We start from the raw sequence: 23120 nt of genomic DNA, 5'->3' as shown, positions 1-23120 counted from the left end.
CCCAATATGTCATCTGTATTCACTAAAGGGAATCTTGCCTCTATAGAGGACTTCAGACATCTTTTAAAATTGGAGCAATTGTTGGCCTTTGACAGATAAATTCTCTAAGCCACTTGGGTTCTAATGAGAACTGGGGACGTTTTGTTTGTTGGTGGTCTTTTTTTTTTTTAAATATAGGAACTCTGACATAGTAATAATCTTTGCTAGAAGAGATGTGAGATCTCAGAACAGGATTTTGCTAAAATATTTCCCAAGCATTTCTTTGGGAGGTTTATATTTGAAAATTGATAATGTTTCTGTTTTCTTCTGACAGATTTTTGGAGCATACGCAACTCATCCCTTCAAGTTCAGTGATCACTATTATGGCACAGGCGAAACTTTTCTCTACACATTCAGTCCTAATTTCAAGGTACCTAGATGGAATACCCAACGTCCTGGTGTCATGGTGTCAGGAGTGTGTCTAGGGTTGGAGGTGGGGAGCTGTTGTTGGAGCAGCAGCTGTCCCATCCTATAACTGTATCTGGTCTCACTCTAGCCCGGCCAGTACTTCATAACTGCACCACAGAAGCTGCTTAGATGCCTTCCCTGGGCCTTGAAAACTGCCCTTTTGCATGGTCTGAGATCCAGGGAGGGGTTGCAGGTCGGAGCCAACATGTGCCTGAGGGATCTTTTGTATCTCCTAACCCCTTGGGAGATTACATCCTGGCATTCCTCAGCCAGTGGGTAGTGCCCTTTCCCACACAGATAACTGATACTCCCTCTTTGCTAATTCTCCAGATTGAAATGTCTGTTCTCTGTCTTCTATTTCTACCCTAAGGTCTTTAAGTGGAGTGGAGAAAACTCATACTTTATCAATGGAGACTTAAGTTCTTTGGAACTTGGTGGTGGAGGGTAAGGTTTTTGTTGTTGTTATTACCACCTGACTTGGCCCAAGTGATTGACTGATTTTAGCTAGTCCATGTACTTAGACTATGTTAGGACAATGTGGTCTAACACATGACACTAAGAATTGAAGACAAAATTATTTGTCTAAATGTGGGATTACTGCCACCTGTTTTTAGGAAAGACGGGTCATTTAAATGAAATAAAGGAAATGTTCCCTTGGTTTTGTCTGTCTATAGCTTAAAAGAAAGAAGATGGGGCAAAGGAGGAGAGAAAGTGTACACATAAGATTAAAATGATTTCACCATTTTGCTTATTTTAAATTTTTTCAGGGGACGATTTGGTTTATGGCTAGATGCTGATTTATACCATGGACGAAGCAACTCCTGCAGCACTTTTAATAATGATATTCTATCCAAAAAGGAAGACTTCATAGTTCAAGACCTGGAGGTATGGACATTCGAGTGAAATTGAGACTGCCTTAAAATAGAATATTAAAAAGACTGGGTTTGATCAGCCCTCCTAAGGCTGGCTGGGAGATGAAGCCCCAGCCTGACTGCCTCATCCCATCATAGTGCTTTCTTTCTGCCGTCATCTCAGAGCGTGATCACACTGCAGAGAGATTCTGAAAGGTACATGTGGAAGGCAGACGATGAAGAGAAAGAAATCTGAAGTCCAGATTGTCAAAAGACTTTATACTCGCACTTCTTTCAAATCCATACAGTGAGGAATCCAAATATTTATAGAGGTATGAGTTGAATGCAATTTTTATTTTTGGTAACTGTGAAAAAGAAGATACTGTGGAAATATATACATGCCTTGTACAGTTATCAACATAATTTTCATTACCAAAATGTACAGCATACTATTGTTTGCCATGGAAAAGTTAGTCTCATTTAGAAAAATTGAAAGTGCACAGCACTTAAAGGGAATATATGATTTTTTAAAACTTTTATTTATTATTTTTAGTATACTGTCTGAAATGTGTTGGCAGTTTATTTCTTTTAATGTGTCAACTCAAAGAAATGTATACATTTTGTGCTATGTTTGGCAACAAACCCATTTGATTTATATAGTTTTATATTAATTTTTTTTGCCCTGATTGTTTAGGGTGATATGTATATGTATGTGCTGCTTGATGTCCGTATATACACACACACATATATATACAAACACACATAATTCTAAATTTTTTAAAACTCATCACCAATGTCTATTGATTTGAATATTGTAGGCTAGCTTTCCATTTAGTCATTAAAAAGGTACATTTTAGTTATTTACTCTGAACATTATTGTGTAAAGAAGCCATTTCTCATAGTCATAAGTTAATAATACAGGAATGTATACCTTTATGACCCTAGACTTAGAACAAACCCTGCTTTTGAAAAAAAATGTTTTGCTTCTCATAAAATCATGTGTGTTCCTAACAAAAAAAAATTGTACTTTCATTGGATTTTTTTGCATAATTTTCCCCAAGTTTGTATATTAACAAGTAGGCCATTGTTTTAAATAATACTAAGTATTTTAATTTCTGTATACTTTATATCAAATGAAAAATGTCAAATTAGCCCTATTACCTTGGTTTCTAGGCTATTTTACTTGAGAAAAAGCAATGCAAAGAAGTGCATTAATACCAAATTTGGAATAAAAAGGGAAAAAAACCCTGTTTTTTAATACAACTCACTTTCACATCATAAAACACTCTTATTAAAGTTAATAATAAAGCCTTGTTAAAATTTTAAACAATATTGTCACTTTATGAAAGCCAAAGACTGCTAATGGAAAAAATTTTCAAGTAATAGCCAAAGCTGAGAAAGTGATCTGTCATAAATTACATCCCCAGGGAGTTCCCGTCATGGCTCAGCAGAAACGAATCCAACTAGTATCCGTAAGGATGTGGGTTTGATCTCTGACCTCACTTAGTGAGTCAGGGATCCAGCGTTGCCATGAGCCAGGGTGTAGATTGCACACATGGCTCAGATCCCAAGTTGCTGTGCCTGTGACGTAGGCTGGCAGCTGTAGCTCCAATTCGACCCCTAGCCTGGAAACGTCCATATGCCTCAGGTGCAGCCCTAAAAAGCAAAAAAAAGTGACAACCCTAGTGATCTTTGAAAGGAAAAATTAATGAAAAGTAGTATATTATATACCTGCATTAAAAAAAAAAAAAAAGTCCTTAGAATGTTGGCCTTAAGTTGGCAGGATATCCCCTTTTGCTTATTCTCTTAGAGTGTTTATAAAAAAGAACAAATTGCCAAGTGGCCTCCTGTCAGATCAACAATTATTTTACTCTACTTACAATCCATGCAAGTTTAAACGCTGTAAAATTTTAAATCTGTAGTCTGGGTGTACTTTCACCCAAGTTCTCATATTTAGAACCCTTGATTAACAACTTATTAGCAGTTTAACCTTAATCTGCTTGTTAAATAATGTGCTGGTGTGAGATATCAGGAATGTCTCATGATCACATTTACCATTTATGCCATTTGCAACCATATACTATTAACAAAATGGTCATTTTGCATATAGTTCACTCTTACTTAGTTTAGTCCATGATATTATACTTGTGAGAGCATATCCAGATGCTGCATTCTCTATTTAAAACAGTATTGTCCAATCAGAAATGTGTGGCCCTTCATTTACGGCTATTGAATATATGTAATGCAGTGCTAGCCCAATATTTTCAATAAAGGAATTTATGCATTAAGTGTGGTTTTCTTTCCCGAGGATTCATTCTACTGCATGCTAGAGTGTTTACTTGATTGAAAGGATGATGAAATATCCAAGACTAATAAAGCCCAGTGCTCAAGTTTTTATCGCTGCCTTGGAAATTCCCTCTTTGTTCCCTGTAGTCACCCACCATTCTCTCATCAGTTCATGAAAACTGCTTCTGTTATAGTTATGAGACAAGTCTTGGCTCTGCCTGCTAGTTTCTCTATTCTTAATCCTAGCTGTTCACTGAATAGTGACTTCCTCTTTTTAACATTTCTCCCTTGACCTACCTCCTAACTTCCGTGAGAGACACCTTACCCTCTAATTTTCTTGGGCATTGTGTCTCCTAGCCCCTAAAGATAAAGACCTCAAGCAGTGTTCATTCCTTCTCAATTCTTAACTTAGGGAGTTTGCATCAAAAGACATGGATGGGGGGGGGGGGAAGGAACCAAATGCCTCACCAGACTGTTGAAAATGATTTAGATACATTCCCACGCTACAAGCCACTAGGGACACCTTGAACTAGTGTGAGAAATATTTTTAGCTTTTGTTTGATTTCCCTTTCCTTAATTCCTTTTAAAGTTTTAGATGTATATAAAACAGGACTAATAAAGGAAGTACTTCCTTTTGAGGAAGGTGTTAAGAATCTCTTAAACCAGAAAGAGATACTGAAATTCATCTTCTTCTTAGGTTGCCTATACCATTTTTACCAATATAAGCAGATAAAGGTACAGAGGTCAGAAACCAAAGGAAGTTTCAGAAACTAAACATCAGGCATACTCGCCCTTTGTGCAAGTATCAAAAGTACCTTTGACCACTTCCTTCTGCCCAATCAGGTCACACCTTTGTTCTCATTCAGGGGAAGTCCAAACCTCAGCACATCATATCCTCTGTTCCTACCTTCTTGTTTATTCTATGCTTAATTACCCCTTCCAAGATCAATTTACTTTGCACTGGCCTGTAATCATACCATTAATACATGTCTACATCTTCAGGAAAGGTCTTGGGACAAAACCTGAAGGTCCAGCTAAAGTACCATCCTCCAGTGAAGGTGCATGGCACCTTGGAGGTATTTCAAAAATGCTTGTCAAGTTTGACTGAATGAAGTGCATAACTAAAGGAATGTATCCCAGAGAAGTTAATGAATTCACCCAATGGTGCAGAGTTAAGCAGCAGAACTTGGAACTAAACACAGGTTTTGGATTCCTAGCTCTCTTCCCCTCCTCGCTGTACAGTACTCAGTCACAAGTTTGTAAGCATTATTCTAAAGATTGTGATGCAGGAAGAAATGATCTTTCCAATAGCTGCTCAAATTCTTTCCTTTGGGTCTTAGGGCTGTTAAGAAAAAGATGGAGGGAATTTCTGGGGAGTTAAGGTGGTGGTGGTATGTGTGAATACTTTCTGGGAAAAGAATTCCTTCATTTTCAGATCTCTTGGTTACTGGCATTCTGAAAAATGTCAACTGAAGAGGAAGTTCCAGGGCCTCAGGGCTTCAGGGCATTGAGAATGAGTCACAATGTTTCCTAAAGTGCAATCTAGAAAACAGTTCAGAAGACCGTTTAAGGGAAGACCAAACTATCCAGTGAGTTTATACTTTGGTGATAGGGATGATAGAAGAGTGCCAAGGCTTATGGTAAACTGGACTCTCCACTAATTGTGTCGATTTTGCAAGGAAGATTTATCAGGAATTTTATGTGGAGCATTTTCATAAGATAAATAATCTAGGCAAGTGTGTGGTACTTGTGTAAAGATGCAATAAATACATCCTGGAATCTTCACTTACCAGCAAGTTATTTAAACTCTCTGTGCCTCCGCTTCTTCATCTGTAAAATGAGAGCAAGAGTACCTTCCTTAAAGAGATGTCAGGAGAATTAAATGGATTAATATATGTAAAATACTATTGTACTACACACACTTATTTGTTAGAGATATGTTGTTTTCCCTTCAACATTGTTTCTAAGATTCTTTGTTATTTCGTTTGTGTGTATTTTATATTATTCCGTGTGAATGTACCACTATATCACTATTTATGCCACTCTCCTGTCGGTGGAGAAAGGTGCTTGCAGGTTTATCTTGCTCTGACATTGTCCTGAGGCCCATGTGAGAGAACTTCACTGAGATGGAATGGATGGTCCATGGAATATGTGAGTACTTGATGTTACAAGATAACCCCTCAATGTTTCACAAAGTGATTATACCATTTACATGCCTATTAAAATATTCTGTCCAATATCTCATATTATTAGATTTCTTAGTTTTGGCCAATTTCTAGGGTATGTAATGTTATTTCACTGTCGTTCTAATTTGCATTTCCCTGATTACTATGAGGATGTGTACCTTTTTTTTTTTTAATTTTGTTTGGCTTTATTCAATATTCAAAGGGACATATTTTCCCACAAGTTATTTATTTAGGCATAAATATACAAAGATAAACAAGCATGATTTCTAAGTAAAATGGCTTTAAGTACGAGATTTGCCGATATTGTGTAATCTCTTAATGAAAGAGAAGCAGCCAGCCTATCTTTTTGGAAAGGCCAAGCAATCACATAGTGACAATCGCTTACTTAAGAGCAGTAGAAATAGTTAACATTATTAATTCCATTTGCCTTCCATGAAAAGAAAAAATTGCTACATGGTTGTGTGATGGAGAGGATTCTTCTAGAATTGTCCTTTAACATTATGATATTTGAGTTCCACATATATTTCCACTCTTCTAGGCAACACCAAAGAGATGGCAGGCAGATTTCTTAACCAAGTTATGGCCAAAATTAAACGCACTAATTTAACCACAAAATCTTCTCAATGACCCTATTTCCAATTTATATAATCAATTTCAATCTAACCCCTCAAATTATAAACCTCAGAGTCAATCTTCTCTTTCTTCTTTACCCTACAGAAGCAATCAGTCACCAAATCCTATTGTCATGCATTATTTATTGAACCTTGAATACACAGAATTTACAAAGATACCCTACCTTTTCTTTTCCCGTTGCCACTGCCTTAGTTAGCTCTCCTGTGAACTCTTGCTATAGTCACCCCACTGGCATTCTGGCATTCGGTTTCTCTGCTTTTCAATTTTATCTTTCATCTCTTTCCTTTCTACATCTCTAGGTTTAGCGCTTCCTGTTGCTGTCTTTGAATATTTTACTGGATATTTCAGTCTTCTAGCCCTTTGTACATTTTTGTTTTTCTTCTCCCAACCCCTGCTCATACTTCATGCTTTAAAATAGATGTGTCTTTATTTCTTATGAATTGTCCTTCACTACCTAGTCTTTCTAAAAAACCAAAAATAAAATAAATCTGAAAATCTACAGCAGCTGGATTAGGAGATCTCCCTAATGTGTTCCACAGGGCTTTCTTTTTCTCCATCATAGTGAGGATGTGTACCTTTTAATATAGGTCTTAGCCATTTACGTTTTCTTCTTTGTGAGATGTCTATTCGTATCTTAGACCTGTTTCTTTTCTTTTCTTTTTAGGACCATACCCGTGACATATGGAAGTTCCTACACCACAGTCATAGCAACTTGGGATCCAAGTTGCATCTGTGGCCTACACCACAGCTCACAGAAATGCCAGATCCTTAACCCACTGAGCAAGATCAGGGATCAAATCCACATCCTCATGGATACTAGTAGCCAGGCTCATTACTGCTGAGTCACAACGAGAACTTCGTTATGCTTGTTTCTTCTAGTCTGTCTTCTGGGAAGAGGTCACGTGAAATCCTTGCTGTTACAGCTTTAAGAACAATAGGCATTAGTCAGTTCCTCATTAATTCCATTTAATTTTGATGAGGAAGACAAATAGTTGACATGAGGCTATCAGAGGTTCTCAGACTTTACAGGCATCTCCCTTAAGTGGGCAATATCTAGGTAAAGCTGTGAAAAAGGAGGATGTTTGCTGATTTGTGTTTTGTTTTGAATATCTGGGCATGCATTGGCACTTATTAATTTGATTATGTGATTTTTTTTTTTTTAGAAGCAGCGTCAAGCAATTCATTTGTAATAACAGTAAACACTTGTTGAGCACTTATGCCTTAAGTATTATTCCAAGCACTTTACATATATTATCTCAATTACGGGATAACTCTGAAAGGCCATCACAGGCTAAGAACTTCCCCTGGAGTGAGCTGGTACCTTCTGAGCAGGGTGACTATGAGTCCTAATATTTACAAAGCTCTTGAAAGGATAACAGGATTGTAATGTGAGGTAAAAGCATCTACAATTCTTTACAGACCATTTCTACTACGCACAAGATGGCAGAGCAGAAGGACCTTGAGCTCAATTCCTCTCACAAGAACACCAAAATCACAACTATGAGCTGAACAACCATTGATTAAAAAAAAGACTACAACCTACCAAAAAAAAAAAAAAAGATATTATACATCCAAAAACAAAGAAGAAATCACTAGATGGTAGGAGAGTTGCACTTATGATATAATCAAATCCTACACTCCAGGGTGGGCGACCGATAAACTGTAGAATAGTTATATCGCAGAAGCTCTCCCACCAGAATGAGAGTTCTGAGCCCCATGTCAGGCTCCCCAGTCTGGGAGTTTGGCATTGGGAGGAGGAACCCCCAGACCATTTGGCTTTGATGGTCCACAGGGCTTGACTGCAGGAGCTCCACAGGAGTGGGGAAGACTCCACTCTGGGAGAGTGCACAAGACTTCTCATGTACAATGGGACCCAGGGCAAAAGCAGTGACTTCTTAGGAGCCTGTTGCAGACCTGCTTGCTGTTCCTAGAAGGTGTCTAAAGAGGGTGGGGGCAGCTGGGGTGCTCTCTGGGGTTGTAACAGCAGGTGGAAAAAATCTCAGGGAGTGTTTATCTAATGAACTCTTGCTAGACACAAGCTACTTGGATAATTAGTACCAAGACCCAGCCCAACCAAATAGCCTATAGGCTCCAGTGCTGGGATGCCTCAGGCTAAACAACCAACAGGGCAGGAATAAAGCCCCATCCATCAGCAGAGAGGCTGCCTAAAAACTTGCTGAGCCCACAGCTACCATTAGACATGCCCTTTGACATGGACCTGGCCACCAGAGGACCAAGAACATCTCCATCCACTAGTGGACAGGCACTGGCCCTGCCCACCAGGAGGCCTGCACTGGCCTCTAGACCAGCCTCACCCACCAGAGGGAGATACAGAAGTAAAAAAACTATAATTCTGCAGACTGCATAACTGAGTCCACAAATACAGGTCAGAACCTACCCTGGGATGAGCTGGTCCTAGGCCCTTGGGCAACAAGAGAGGAGAATACTGGTGGGACACACAGGACATCCCCTACAGAGGTCCACTTCTCCAAGGTCAAGAAATGTAATTAGCCTACTACATACATAAAAATACAAATAGAATATAAACAAAATGAGATGACAAAGGAATATGTTCCGGATGAAGAAATAATCTCCAGAACAACTAAGCAAAGTAGAGACATGCAATCTACCTGAGAAGGAGTTCAGATAATGATCATAAAGATGAGCCAAGAACTTGGTAAAGAATGGATGCACAGAGAAAGATGTTATAAGAACTTTTAAACAAAGAGTTAGAAAATATAAAGTACAACTAGAGTGGAAGAGTAAAATAACTGAAATGAAAAATACATTAGAAGGAATCAATAGCAGAATAAATGAGGCAGAAAAGTGGATAAATGAGCTGGAAGACAGAGTGGTGGAAATCACTGCTGAGGAAGAAAGAAAAAGAGAAAAGAAATGAGGATGATTTAAGAGGCTTCTGGGTCAACTTCAAATGCACCAATATTATGGGGGTCCCAGAAGTAGAAGATCAAGAGAAACTCATTACAGGGGTCCCAAAACGAGAAGAGAGAGAGAAACTGTCTGAGAAAACATTTGAAGAGATACTAGTTGAAAACTTCCATAACAAGTGAAAGGAAACAGTCACCCAATTCCAGGAAGTACAGAGTTCCATACAGGATTAAGCCAAGGAGGAACATGTCGAGACACATAGTAATCAAGCTGACAAAAATTAAAGGTCAAGAGAAAATATTAAAAGCAACAATGGAAAAGAAACAAATAACACACAAGGTAATTCCCATGAGGTTACCAGCTGATTTTTCAGCAGAAACTCTGCAGACTGAAAGAGAGTGGCATGATATTTTTAAAGTGATGAAAAGGAAAAACATACAACAAAGAACACTCTACCCAGCAAGGCTCTCATTCATATTTGACAGAGAAATCAAAAGCTACATAGGCAAAAGCTCAAAGAATTCAGCAGCAGAGTTCCAGCTGTGGCTTAGCAGGTTAAGAACCTTACCAGTATCTATGAGTATGCAGGTTCGATCCCTGGCCTTGCTCAGTGGCATTGCCACAAGCTGCAGGGTAGGTAGTAAATGTGGCCTTAATCCTGCATCACTGTGGCCGTGGCATAGGCTGGCAGCTGTGGCTCTGATTCGACCCCTAGCCCTTATGCTGAAAGTGCAGTTGCAAAAAGAAAAAAAAAATCCAGCACCAATAAACCAGCTTTACAACAAATGCTAAAGGAATTTCTCTAGGCAGAAAAGAAAAGGTCACATTTGAAACAGAAAATTAAGAGATATAAAAGGAGAAACTGACAGTAACAAAATAATAGTGGGGGAATCTAACAGCCACTCACATCAATGGAGAGATCATCCAGACAGAAAATCAGTAAGGAAATACAGGCCTTAAATGACATATTAGACTAGATGGACTTAATTGATATCTATAGCATGTTCCATCAGAAAGCAGTAGAATACACATTCTCTTCAAATGCACACAAAACATTCTACAGAAGAGATCACAAGGTGGTCCATAAAGCAAGCCTCAGTAAATTTAAGAAAACTGAAATCATAATCAACCATCTCTTCTGACCACAACACTATAAGATTAGAAATTAACTACAAAGAAAAAAATCTGCAAAAAATCACAAACACATGGAGGCTAAACAATATGCAACTAAACAACCAATGGATCACTGAAGAAATCAAAGAGGAAATAAAAAAATAGAGAAAAATGAAAATGAAAACATGACAATCCAAAACATGGGAGGCAGCAAAAACAGTTCTAAGAAGGAAATCCACAGAGATACAAGCTCAGAAATAAGAAAAATCTAACACAACCCAACCTTACGCATTAGAAAAAAAAGAAAAAAACAAAACCCCCAATTATTAGAAGGAAAGAAATCATAAAGATCAGAACAGAAATAAATGAAATATAGATGAAGAAAACAGTAGAAAAGATCAACGAAACTAAAAAATAATTCTTTGAAAAGATAAACAAAATTGATAAACTTTTACCCAGAATTATCGAGAAAAGATAATGGGCACAAATCAATAAAATTAGAAATGAAAAAGAAGTTACAGCCAACACCACAGAAATACAAAGGACTATAAGAGACTACTAGAGGAGTTCCTGTCGTGGCTCAGTGATTACGAACTCAACTAGTATCCATGAGGATGCAGGTTCAATCCCTGGCCTCACTCAGTGAGTTAATGATCCAGCATTGCCGTGAGCTGTGATGTAGGTCACAGATGTGGCTTGCATCCTGCGTTGCTGGGGTTGTGTGTAGTCTGTCGGCTACAGCTCTGATTCTACCCCTAGCCTAGGAACCTCCATATGTTGCAGGTGTGGCCCTAAAAAATGATAGAAAAAAAAAAGAAAAGACCTCTTTGGAGTTCCTGTCCTGGCGCAGCAGAAAAGAATCCGACTAGGAACCATAAGGTTGCGGGTTCGATTCCTGGCCTCGCTTAGTGGGTTAAGGATCTGGCGTTGCCATGAGCTGTGCTGTAGGTTGCAGATGTGGCTCAGATCTGGCATTGCTGTGCCTTTGGCGTAGGCCGGCAGTTGTAGCTCTGATTGGACCCCTAGCCTGGGAACCTCCATATGCCATGGGTGCAGTCCTATAAAGATAAAAAAAAAAAAAAAAAAAAAAAAGAGAGAGAGACTACTACAAGCAACTACAGGCCAATAAAATGGACAACCTGGAAGAAATGGACAAATACTCAGAAACGTACATTCTCCCAAGACTGAACCAGGAAGAAATAGAAAATATGAACAGACAAATTACAAGCACTGAAATTAAATCTGTGATTAAAAACTCCTAACAAACAAAATTCCAGGACCAGATGGCTTTGCAGGCAAATTCTACCAAACATTTAGAGAAGAGTTAACATTTATTCTTCTGAAACTATTCCAAAAAACTTCAGAGGAAGGAAAACTTTCCAACTTATTCTATGAGGCCACCATTACCCTGATACCAAGCCAAAGATATCACAGAAAAAGAAAATTACAGGCCAACACCACTGATAAACATAGATGTAAAGATCCTCAGCAAAGTACTGGCAAACCAAATCCAACAATATATAAAAAGGATCATACATCATGATCAAGTGAGGTTTATTATAGGAATGCAAGGATATTTTTTAGTATTTGCACATCAATCAGCTGTGATATACTATATTAACAAATTGAAAAATGAAAACCATATGATCATCTCATATGATCATCTCAATAGTTACAGATTAAATTCAATATCCATTTATGGTTAAAAACCTCTTCAGAAAGTGGGCATATAGGGAACATATCTCAACATAATAAAGACCATGTATGAAAAACACAAAGCTAACATCATACTTAATGGTGAAAATGTAAGAGCATTGCCTCTAGGATCAGGAACAATACAAGGATTTCCACTCTTACAACCTTTTTTTTTTTTTTTTTTTTTTTTTGTCTTTTTAGTGCTGCACCTGTGGCATATGGAGGTTCCCAGGCTAGGGGTCTAATTGGAGCTGTAGCCACTGGCCTAAGCCGCAACCACAGCAATGCTAGATCCAAGCCACATCTGTGACCTACACCACAGCTCACAGCAATGCTGGATCTCTAACCCACTGAGTGGGGCCAGGGCTCCAACCTATGTACTCATGGATATTAGTCAGATTTATTTCCACTGAGCAACAATGGTAACTCCCTCTCATTTTCATTCAGCAGAGTTTTGGAAGTTCTAGCCACAGTAATCAGAGAAGAAAAAGAAATAAAAGAGATCTGAATTGGAAAAGAAGTAAAAATTGTCACTGTTTGCAGATGATATGTCATTATACATAGAAAGTCCTAAAGATGCTGAAAGAAAATGACTAGAGCTCATCAATGATTCTGGTCAAGTTGCAGGATACAAAAATAACATGCAGAAATCTGTTGCATTTCTATACAGCAACAATGAAAGATCAGAAAGGGAAATTAAGAAAATGATCTCATTTGCCATTGCATCAAAAAGAATAATATGGAGTTCCCATCATGGTGCAGCAGAAACAAATCCAACTAGGAACCATGAGGTTGTGGGTTTGATCCCTGGCCTCACTCAGTGGGTTAAGGATCTGGCATTGCCATGAGCTGTGGTGTAGGTCACAGACACAGCACGATTCTGCGTTGTGGCTGTGGTTTAGGCCAGTGGCTTCAGCTCTGATTGGACCCCTAGTCTGGGAGGCTCCATATGCTGTGGGTGTGGCCATAAAAAGACAAAAAAGACCAAAAAAAAAAAAAAAAGAATAATACATCTAGGAAAAAACTTACTTAAGAAGGCAAAAGACCTATATTCTGAAAAATGTAAGATGATGAGAGAAATCAAAGATGACACAAAGAGATTAAAAAGATATACCATAGTCTTGGATTGGAAGAATCAATATTGTCAAAATGACTAAATCGACCAAGGCAATCTAAAGATTCAATGTGATCCCTATCAAATTACCAATGGCATTCTTCATAGAATTAGAACAAAAAACTTTAAAATTTGTATGTAAACACAAAATACATCAAATAGCCAAAGTAATCTTGAGAAAGAAAAATGCAGCCAGAAGAATCAGGCTCCCTGAGTTTAGACTATACTACAAAGCTAGAGTAATCAAAGTAGTATGGTACTGGTACAAAAACAAAAATATAGGTCAATGAAATAGGATGGAAAGCCCATATATAAACCTATGAACCTATGGTCAATTACTCTGTAACAAAGGAGGCAAGAATATACAATGGAGAAAAGACAGTCTCTTCAACAAGTGGTACTGGGGAAACTAAACAGCTATATGTACAAGAATGAAATCAGAACACTTTAACACCATACACAAAAATAGACTCAAAATGGATGAAAGACCTAAATGTAAAACTCAATATTATAAAACTCTTAGAGGAAAACAAAGGCAGAATATTCTTTAACATAAGTTGCAGCAATGTCTTTTTTGACCCTCCTCCTAAAGTAATGAAAATAAAAACAAAAATAAACAAATGGGACCTAATTTAACTTAAGAGCTTTTGTACAGCAAAGGAAACTTTAAATAAAATTAAAAGATAACTCTATACCAAACAAATTTTTTTCAAATGGTCAGAAGATCTAAATATACCTCTCTCCAAAGAAGACATATGGCCAAAACGCACATGAAAAGATGATGAATATCACTAATTATTTGAGAAATGCAAATCGAAACCACAATGAGGCACCATATTAGACCAGTGAGAATGGCCATCATTAAAACATCTACAAACAGTAAATGCTGGAGAGGATGTGGAGAAAAGAGAACCCTCTTATACTGTTGGTGGGAATATAAGCTAGTGAAACCACTATGGAGATCAGTATGGAGATTCCTTAAAGAAACTAAATGTAGAATTACCATATGATCCAGCAATCCCACTCCTGGGCAAATATTCAAGAGAAAAACCATAATTCAAAATGATACATGTACCCCAATGTTCACTGCAGCACTATTTACAATAGCCAATACATGGAAGCAATGTAAATGTCCATCAACAGAGGATTGGATAAAGAAAATGTGGTACATATATACAATGGAATAGTATTCAGCCATAAAAAAGAATGAAACAATATGAATGGGCCTAGAAATCATCATACTAAGTGACATAGTCAGACAGAGAAAGACAAATATCATATGAGGTCACTCATATGTAAAATCTAATGAAAAATGATACAAAAAAAGCTTAGAAAACAGAAATAGAGGCAAAGATTTTGAAACCAAATATATGTTTACCAAAGGGGAAATGTTGGGTGGGGAAAGGATAAACTAGGGGATTAGGATTGACATATGCACACTGCTGTATATAAAACAGATGGATAAAAAGAAACTATTGTATAGCACAGGGTAACCTACTCAATGCTGTGTAATAACCTATACGGGGAAATCTGAAGAAGAATGGATAAATGTATATCTATAACAGATTTACTTCATTGTACACCTGAAACTAACAAAACTTTGTAAATCAACTATATGCCAATAAAATTTATTTTTAAAAAATCTACAAATAATAAATACTGGAGAGGTGTGGAGAAAAAGGAACCCTTCTACACTGTTAGTGGGAATGAAAACTGGTATAGCCACTGTGGAGAATAACATGGAGGCTCCTTAAAAAAATCTAAAAACAGTGCTACCATATGATCCTAGAATTCCACCTCTGGGCAGTATATCTGAAGAAACTATAATCTGAAGAGATACATGCTCCCCAGTATTTACTGTAGCACTATTTACAATAGGCAAGACATAGAAACGCCTAAATGTCCACTGATAGATGAATGGATAAAGATGAAGTGTGTACACACACACACACACGCACAGTGGAATACAATTCAGTATTTTCATTTGCACAAAAAACAAATAAAATAATACCATTTACAGTAATACAGATGGACCTAGAGATTATTATACCATAAAGTCAGAGAAAGGCAAATATCATATGATATCACTTACATGCAGAACCTAAAAAAAATGGTAAAATGAATTCATATGCAAAATGAAAATAGACCCACGGACACAGAAAACAAATCTATAGTTGCCAAAGAGAAAAGCCAAGGGAGGGAATAAATTAGAAGTTTGAGATTGACATATACACTTTACTATATATAAAACAGATAACCAACAAGGCCCTACTGTAGAACACAGGGAGCTATACTCAATATTGTGCAATAATCTATAAGGGAAAAGAATCTGAAAAAAGAATATTTATACACACATATATTATCTCAATCTTCATAATAATCTGTGATGGTCATGAAGTTAAGTATTCTATTACTATTCCCCAGCTGAGGAAATGGAAGCCCTGAAAAATTAATGATTTGTCTAAGGTAGAATCACTAAATGGTAGAAACAGGCTTCAAATTCTGCGAGTCTGACTCACCAGCCCATGCTTTAACCACTTAGATAACCACAGGCGACAACAAGTTAGTTGAGAGTACAGCACAAATAAAGGGAGGGCATGGTGGATGCCCAGAAGCAATTTGGTGAATTAATGAGACTTGGGTTTATTCTGGGTAGGGAAGAAAGTGAGGTGGGAACACCAGAGAAAGAGCAAGGAAAGAAATCACAGAATTCCTGCTGTGGTGCAGCAAGCTCTGCAGTGTCTTGGGAGCACTGGGATCAGGTTTGATCCCCTGCCCCAAACTGTGGGTTAAGGATCTGGTGTTGCCGCAGCTGCTTAGGTCTCAACTGCAGCTCAGATCTGATCCCTGGCCCAAGAACTCCACATACCTCAGGGCGGCCAAAAAAAAAAAAAAAAAAAAAAAAAAAAAAAAAAAAAATCACTAACAAGTTAGGAGAGTGTGAAAGTTGTGAGGAAACGTGCTTTCAGGGGTGTGAAGAGCCACTGAAGTTCAGGTTTTCTGAGCATCTCGCTAAATGTCAAATTAGGGTTTTGCTATAGGAATGAGTTGTGTTAAAGAGGAATTGAGGCAAAGGGCACTGGAATTCAGTTGCTTGAGAACCTGTGAATCATAAATGCTGAGGTTGTCTGAGGTAACTAGAGAGGCTGGCACCTTTTGTGGGCCAGGTATTGAAGATCTGTTACTCTGGGGAGTGAACAAGAAGCTGGTACATGATGTTGGTTATGCTTCATGCTATACCATGAGACTCAAAAGGTGCAGAGTGTGGAGAGTTACATACAGGCAAGAATGGGATTCATCTGAACTGGGAGTTATAAACTAGGAGAATGCCAACACTGCTTCCAAATCTCTCTTAGCATGTTGGAAGGTGAAGGTTTCAGTTTTGTGAGGAGGCTGGGGATGGAGATTAGGAAGCTTACAATCAAATAGTGGCTTTGACAGTGGAGAGAGATTCTCAGAGGTCAGAAGTGGAAAAAGGGAGAGAAAAAAGAAGCACAGGACAATTTGGGTATGAGTAAATAGGAATTTTTAGGTTTTTATTTTTTTAATTTTTTTTTTTTTTGTCTTTTCTAGGGCGCTCCCGAGACATATGGAGGTTCCCAGGCTAGGGGGCTAATTGGTGCTATAGATGCTGGCCTATGCCAGAACCAGAGCAATGTGGGATCCGAGCCGCATCTGCAACCTACACCACAGCTCATGGCAACGCGGGATCCTTAACCCACTGAGCGAGGCCAGGGATTGAACCCACAACCTTATGGTTCCTAGTCAGATTCGTTAACCACTGTGACGACAGGAACTCCCCCGGAATTTTTTAAATTTTTAAAATAAGAAAGAGAATGAATGGTGAAGATGAGATTTATTGGCCTTGAGATTATGAAAAAATACTGGTATGAATTTCATAAGAAAATTGACATTAACTTCAAGATGATGGAGCTGTGTTGATTTACATGGTATTTGTTTTCTGTTGGTTTAGGGAGATAGGAAGTGTCTCTGACCCTACTAAGGTCTGAAAGATGGACTTCATACACCAACTAAATGATCCAGAGTAGGCTGACCCATCTTCCTGTGTCCCATTTTCTCCATTTCTATAATAGGGGTAATAATATCTACTTCTCTGAGTTGCCATGAGAATCAAATTAATTTACATATATGAAAGTGCCTTAAAAATTGCAAAATGACAGACAAAAGTAAGGTAGTACTGGAGTTCCCACTGTGGCACAGCAGGTTAAGGATCTGGTGTTGTCTCTGCCGTGGCTCAATTTGCTGAGGAGGTACGGGTTCGATCCCTGGGCAAGTGCAGTGGCTTAAGGATCTGGTGCTGCTGCAGTTGTGGTGTAGGCTGCAGGTGTGGCTCAGATTCAATCCCTGTCTGGGGTACGCTCATATGCCACAGGTTAGACCAAAAAAAGGAAGGAAGTACTTATTATGGTGTTGGTGTTAGGACGTCAAGCTTTGTCTATGCTGAACTCTTTATCAGAAATGCAAAGTCCAAGTGTAATTTTGTTCCTGGTAAGAGTAGAAATTTCTTTCAAAAACAAAAACAAAAACAAACAAAAAAAAAAACCAAGTTCCCATCATGACTCAGTGCAAATGAATCTGACTAGCATCCATGAGGACACAGGTTCAATCCCTGGCCCTGATCAGTGGGTTAAGGATTTGGCATTGTCGCAAGCTGTGGTGTAGGTTGCAGGTGCAGCTCAGATCTGACATGGTTGTGTGTGCGGTGTAGGCTGGCAGCTACAGCTCCAATTCCACCCCTAGTTTGGGAACCTCCATATGCTGTAGGTACCGCCCTAAAAGGGCAAAAGAGAAAAAATATTAAAAAAAAAAAGCAGAAGTGTGTGCATTATACTCTGTAAACAAGTACATAAAATAATTTATCAGGGAAGTGGCAGGAATAGGAAAGTCATTATAAGGAGATGGGATTTTTTTTTTTCTATTGTCATTCTCTCCATTATGAATAATTTACACAGTTTCCAGTTCAGGACAAGTGATCAGGTCTTCCCTTAAAGTCCTTCAGGAAAGCTCAAACAGCCACAAGTTGGAACTCTGGCCACTTGCCAATATTTGTTCAAAGAGAGCTCTAAATAAGGTAGTTTAATAATCAGAAACTGGAAATTTCTCTCCTTTCCCACACACCAGCATTCTCCCGCCTTCTCGTCTGTTAGATATTTTACTAGTTTCAACAAATGTAGGTCAATATATGCAACAGCCACTTTAACCGTAAGTATTTTCTTTTATACTTGTTTTCTAAAGAAGGGAGAAATGTGTCCATGCTTGTTTTTATTTTACCTTCAGAATAATCTAATTTCCTTGAGACACTGTAAAACAGCAAAAATTATTCCTATTTATTAAATATAGGTCAAAGAAGGTATTTGTATTTATGTTAAGGAAATTTCTATTAAGGTTGTAGAAGAGGGGAGTCTACTGTCGAGATGATACTTCATGAGACTAAGACAAATTCACCAACACACTTTCCATATTCCCACTATAAAATAGACTAAACACTGCACTGTACCAGACATATGGCTGCAGCAGCTCCACTGTCTATCTCTACCATAAATACCAAGAAATCTGCCTAAAAAATGCCTCATGGCTTTTGACATCAGGGTCAAACAACTCAAAAGTTTACGGAATGAGACTGTTTACAAAACAGAATGATTAAAGGAAATGAAGTTTATCTGGAATATCGAATTTTAAAAATCTGTTAAAATGTTCTTCCTAATGACAAATGTAACATATTTTCATTCTTGAGGATAACAATATAGATAAACCAAAAGAAGGAAAAACATCAAGCCACAATTTATCCATCCAGAGATCACAGAGCAAATATATTTGGTATATACCCTTTCAGGCATATTTCTTACAAATTCATATGTATGTTTAATACACATGACTCACACTGGACATATACCATCTTGTAACCTACTGAACATATGTACGTGTCGGCGTACTGTGATTTAAGAGAACAGGTGCCTGTCAGTCTGCCTGGGTTTGGATCTCAGCTGTCACTGACTAATGGGATGACATCTGGCTGTGTGAGATCACCTAGGAAGTGCACGTAGCTAAAGGGTATCATCAAGTTGTATATGTTAAATACGTATATAATTTTTTATGAGAGAGAGAGAGCGAGCGAGAGAGGGAGAGAGAAACCTAGGACAAAAGCTCGTTGGTGATGAGAGAGGTTTGGGAGAAGGGAAGCAGCCAAGGAGACTTGAGAAAGAATAACAAGTCGAGTAGGAGGAAAGCTGAGGAAGTGTGGTATCCTGGAAACCAAGAGAAGAAAAGTTTATCAAGGGGGAGGTAATAGTCAACTTTTGCTGAAAAGATGAGCACTGAGAAGAGACCATCAGATCTGGTGACATGGAGGTCACTGGTCACCTTGACACAACCGTTTGGGTAGAATGATGGCACGGAAAGTCTGATGGGGGACAGCGTGAGAGAAGCGGGGAGAGGGAAAGAAAAGAGTATAGCCAACTTTGGGGGGGGACTTTGGTTACAATGAAGGACAGAGAAATGGATCAGTAGGTGACAGAAAAGCACAGACGAATGAAGGTGTGTTTTAATTATAGTATGATGTTCAAAGTTGGCTCTTACCATGTTTGCTACTGATTAACGGTAATGTGACTTACATACACATGGTAAATTATTTTCAAATAAGATGACATTCTGATACATCTCTCTACATACAATACATTCACGTTCCCACCCTCCTCTGCTCCGTGGTGATTTTAACTAAAAAAGTAGCTAAATATATAAGAATGATAGGTAAATTTCCCATTACTCAAATTTACAAGTTGTTCAGTTATTATATAGGAAACACTTCGGCAAATAAGAACCTTGACTCTAAATGGAAACATTATTTTCTAAAGTAAAAACCAGATGATTAATTGCTTTACGTTTATTCCAGTTAGCATCACACAGGATAAAAGACATTGCCAAAGCACAACCTGGTCTCTGTTATAGATAGGAGCACTACAGCTTCTGTATTCAAGTGAAAGTGAACCATCTGATGACTTAAATCATTTTACATACAATCACTACTATTGGTAATAATTGTTAACATTCATTGACGGTTTTGTGCCAAGCGGCCAGGCTTTAGTTCTCACAAAAAAAGTTTGCATTAGGCATTATTATTATCCTCACTGTATACATGAAGAAATAGAAAGCCTCAGCAGAAAGAGATGAAAACTTAGCCAGGTCTTCACAGATGATAAGCTATGTGGCTGTCTAACCCCAAGGCATGCTCTGAAGCAGGGCTGCTACTAGCCCATACAGTGCCCTTTGGCAATTAGAAAACAGTGCTAAACAGCACTCCATTTTGCAAATAAAATTTAAAGTTAGTTTCTTGTCACACAACCCAAATGACTATTTCCAAGGGGCTCTATCCAGAAAAACAGCTGGCAGCCACTCTACCTGTACACATACGATGCCTATACTTTTGCCTGCTTCCACACCAGGACACATACTCCACGCAATCTTTAAATACTTTTTACTGTTCCTCCTTTACTGTAGGGAACTACATCAAGTCCAAGGTTGGGGAATTGGAAGCAGGTTTTGGTGAAAGTATCAGGAAACTGGGCGAAGCAATCCCAGGTGTCACTAGGAACATGGTCAGAACAGGTACACCTCATGCAGGTGTGTGGCAGTATACAGATGAATGGTTTCCTGAGTATGTGTGTGTGTCCATATGCAGCCAATGTGGGTTTTTGTACGAGTCAACTTTCCACTGCTCCAGAACTTGGCCAAGAGGTCTGGAATCTCCAGGCCTGTCTGTGCTTTTATATATATTAATACATGTCTTACGATGTCAATTAGGACATTCTTAATTGTGATGTTCTTGTACAGTGGACAACCTGAATACTCCTATGCAGCTGCCTTACTCCTAATCAGTCTTTGGTTCATTAGACAACTACATGGAAAGCACTGTACTAGGTGCTACAGGAGATGCTAAGAACTTGCTCTTTTTATCAAGGAACATAATTTCCAGTAAGAAAAATATGCACACAAAGAGTATACATTACAAAGTGATAAGTTCTGTAAGAAAAGTATTGAAAAATTGCTAAGTGAATTCACAAGAGGAAATGTTTCAGTTTGATTAAGTAAAGAAAATTTCATGAAGGAGGAAACACTTGAGGAGTGGCTTGGAAGATGGAATTTGGATGTGCAGAAAGAGAAGAAAGCATATTTCAGAGGGGAGAGTGTAGATAAAAGCAGAAAGAAGTGAAAGTGTGCTACACACACGGAAACATTGGATGCTTAAGTTGAGCAAAGTAATGTACTGATTCTGAATCCTGCCTTGGACTCCTGAAGGACTATGAAGCTGTTACAGTGCTTTTCCAAAATACTGGCAAAATATAAAAAGACTGACAAATGTCTTAAACACATATTACAACTAATTTAAAAACACATTAGTGCTTTTGATTAATATAACATAAATTCCTTCAAAAACGCTACTGAATTCATAATAGAACACTGTTATATACTTTCTAAATCAATAAATACCAAGTGTAGAACTACTATGATGAGCTAGTCTAAGAAAGTTTGCAGTGTTAATAAAAGGAATCCCGTGTTCAAAAGGCTGATGAATTCTGTAGTTACACAAACCCTTATCTGAATTCCATCGCTACCAATAATTATTGTATGGTATTAGACAAATCTTTCAAGTTTGTTTCTTCATCTCTGTAGCAGGAATTATAAAACCAACCTTACTTGTTCTGATAGAGAAAATCATGGCATGTTTTAGGCATTCAGAAAATGCTAAGTATTACAAAATGAAAAGCTGAGGTTAAATCAGAGTCCACCTTGAATGTCAAGCTAAGGAGCTGGTACTTTTTCAGGCTAGATAGTTACTGCAGGTGAGAGGGATTGGACCTGGGACCCTTTGTTGCAGTGCTTATACCTGGACAAAACTTCTCCCCAAACATTTCCTGAGCAACAAACTACAAAGAAACTATAAGGGACTAAAAACAACTGTGCCTCTACCGCTGGGGCAAATTGTAAAAAAAACAATAAACAAAAAGACCAAAAACCCAACTGCCACCTCTGAGGTAAAGGGAGCAAAAGCAGGTTATTGTGCAAGACGGCTACACAAAGCACCACTAAAGGGATGGGAAGACCACGTGAGCCATCCTTCTGGCCAGACTCATGTATTCACCCCTATCCTCATCACATTTAAGGAACCAGCTTGCCCTGTGCACCCCAGGGAGCATGCAAGGAAACCTGTTTCTTGTTTTCCCTCTCTGGTGCACTATAGCACAGCCCCAGTAAAGTCATGCCCGAATTTCTTATCTGGCCTCTTAGCAATTTCTACTGAGTGAGGAGTCCAGGAACCCAGGTTGGAAACACAGGATTTTTGTCCAAGTGGCAGAAAAATCAAGGAGGGAAAAGAGTCTGAAAGATATTGCAGTTGTCCCAAGTGAGGCAAAAAAAAAGCACTCGCAGTGAATTTCTGGAATATTTCGGACTATAAACTATAGGATTCCGAATTTCCTGGGTATGAAGAATGAGATTAAAGCCCACTATTTTGATCTAGTTGGTGCTGTTTACAACAACAGAAGACCAATGCCCTAACCTGGGAAATTCCATAAGTCGTAGCTACGGCCCTTAAAAAAAAAAAAAAAAAAGGCAAAGACAGAGGTGACGTTCAGTTTCATATTTTGAGCTTAGCACCCAAAATTATCCTGGCTGAAAATGCATAAACAAAGCTTCAAATATGATCTGAGTTGAAACATAGTTCTGGAAATTTTGTTCATTCTCTTAAATCCTAAGTTTTAAAAAACTTTTTCTTACGACATCATAATTCACTCCGGGACACCTTATACGTTACAGGGTTCTGCGAAACGACGCTGAAAACTGCCAAGTTCCTTCTGGACCCAGGATACCGCGCGCCGGTGCGGTCACTGT

The 23120-nt window shown here is 38.3% G+C and overlaps 1 protein-coding gene across 49 annotated transcripts in view; it reads left to right on the top strand.

Annotated features, from left to right (window-relative positions):
- Positions 1-3586, top strand: part of NCOA7 (nuclear receptor coactivator 7) — a 159768-nt gene extending 156182 nt beyond the window's left edge. For all 49 annotated transcript variants that reach the window (XM_084957479.1, XM_084957502.1, XM_021088655.2 and 46 more), the window contains 3 exons: positions 314-409; positions 818-891; positions 1215-3586. In XM_084957479.1, coding sequence (XP_084813605.1) covers positions 314-409; positions 818-891; positions 1215-1350 — 306 coding nt within the window. In that variant the 3' untranslated portion in view covers positions 1351-3586. The remainder of the gene's footprint in view (positions 1-313; positions 410-817; positions 892-1214) is intronic.
- Positions 3587-23120: the final 19534 nt, after the last annotated feature.

This window comes from Sus scrofa, chromosome 1 (assembly GCF_054392235.1).
Source record: "Sus scrofa isolate SSC_HxYL_T2T_F1_AM1 chromosome 1, Sscrofa_HxYL_maternal_Yorkshire_Landrace_v2.0, whole genome shotgun sequence".
NCBI classification, from domain to species: domain Eukaryota; kingdom Metazoa; phylum Chordata; class Mammalia; order Artiodactyla; family Suidae; genus Sus; species Sus scrofa.
This window is presented reverse-complemented; position numbering and strand designations above follow the sequence as displayed.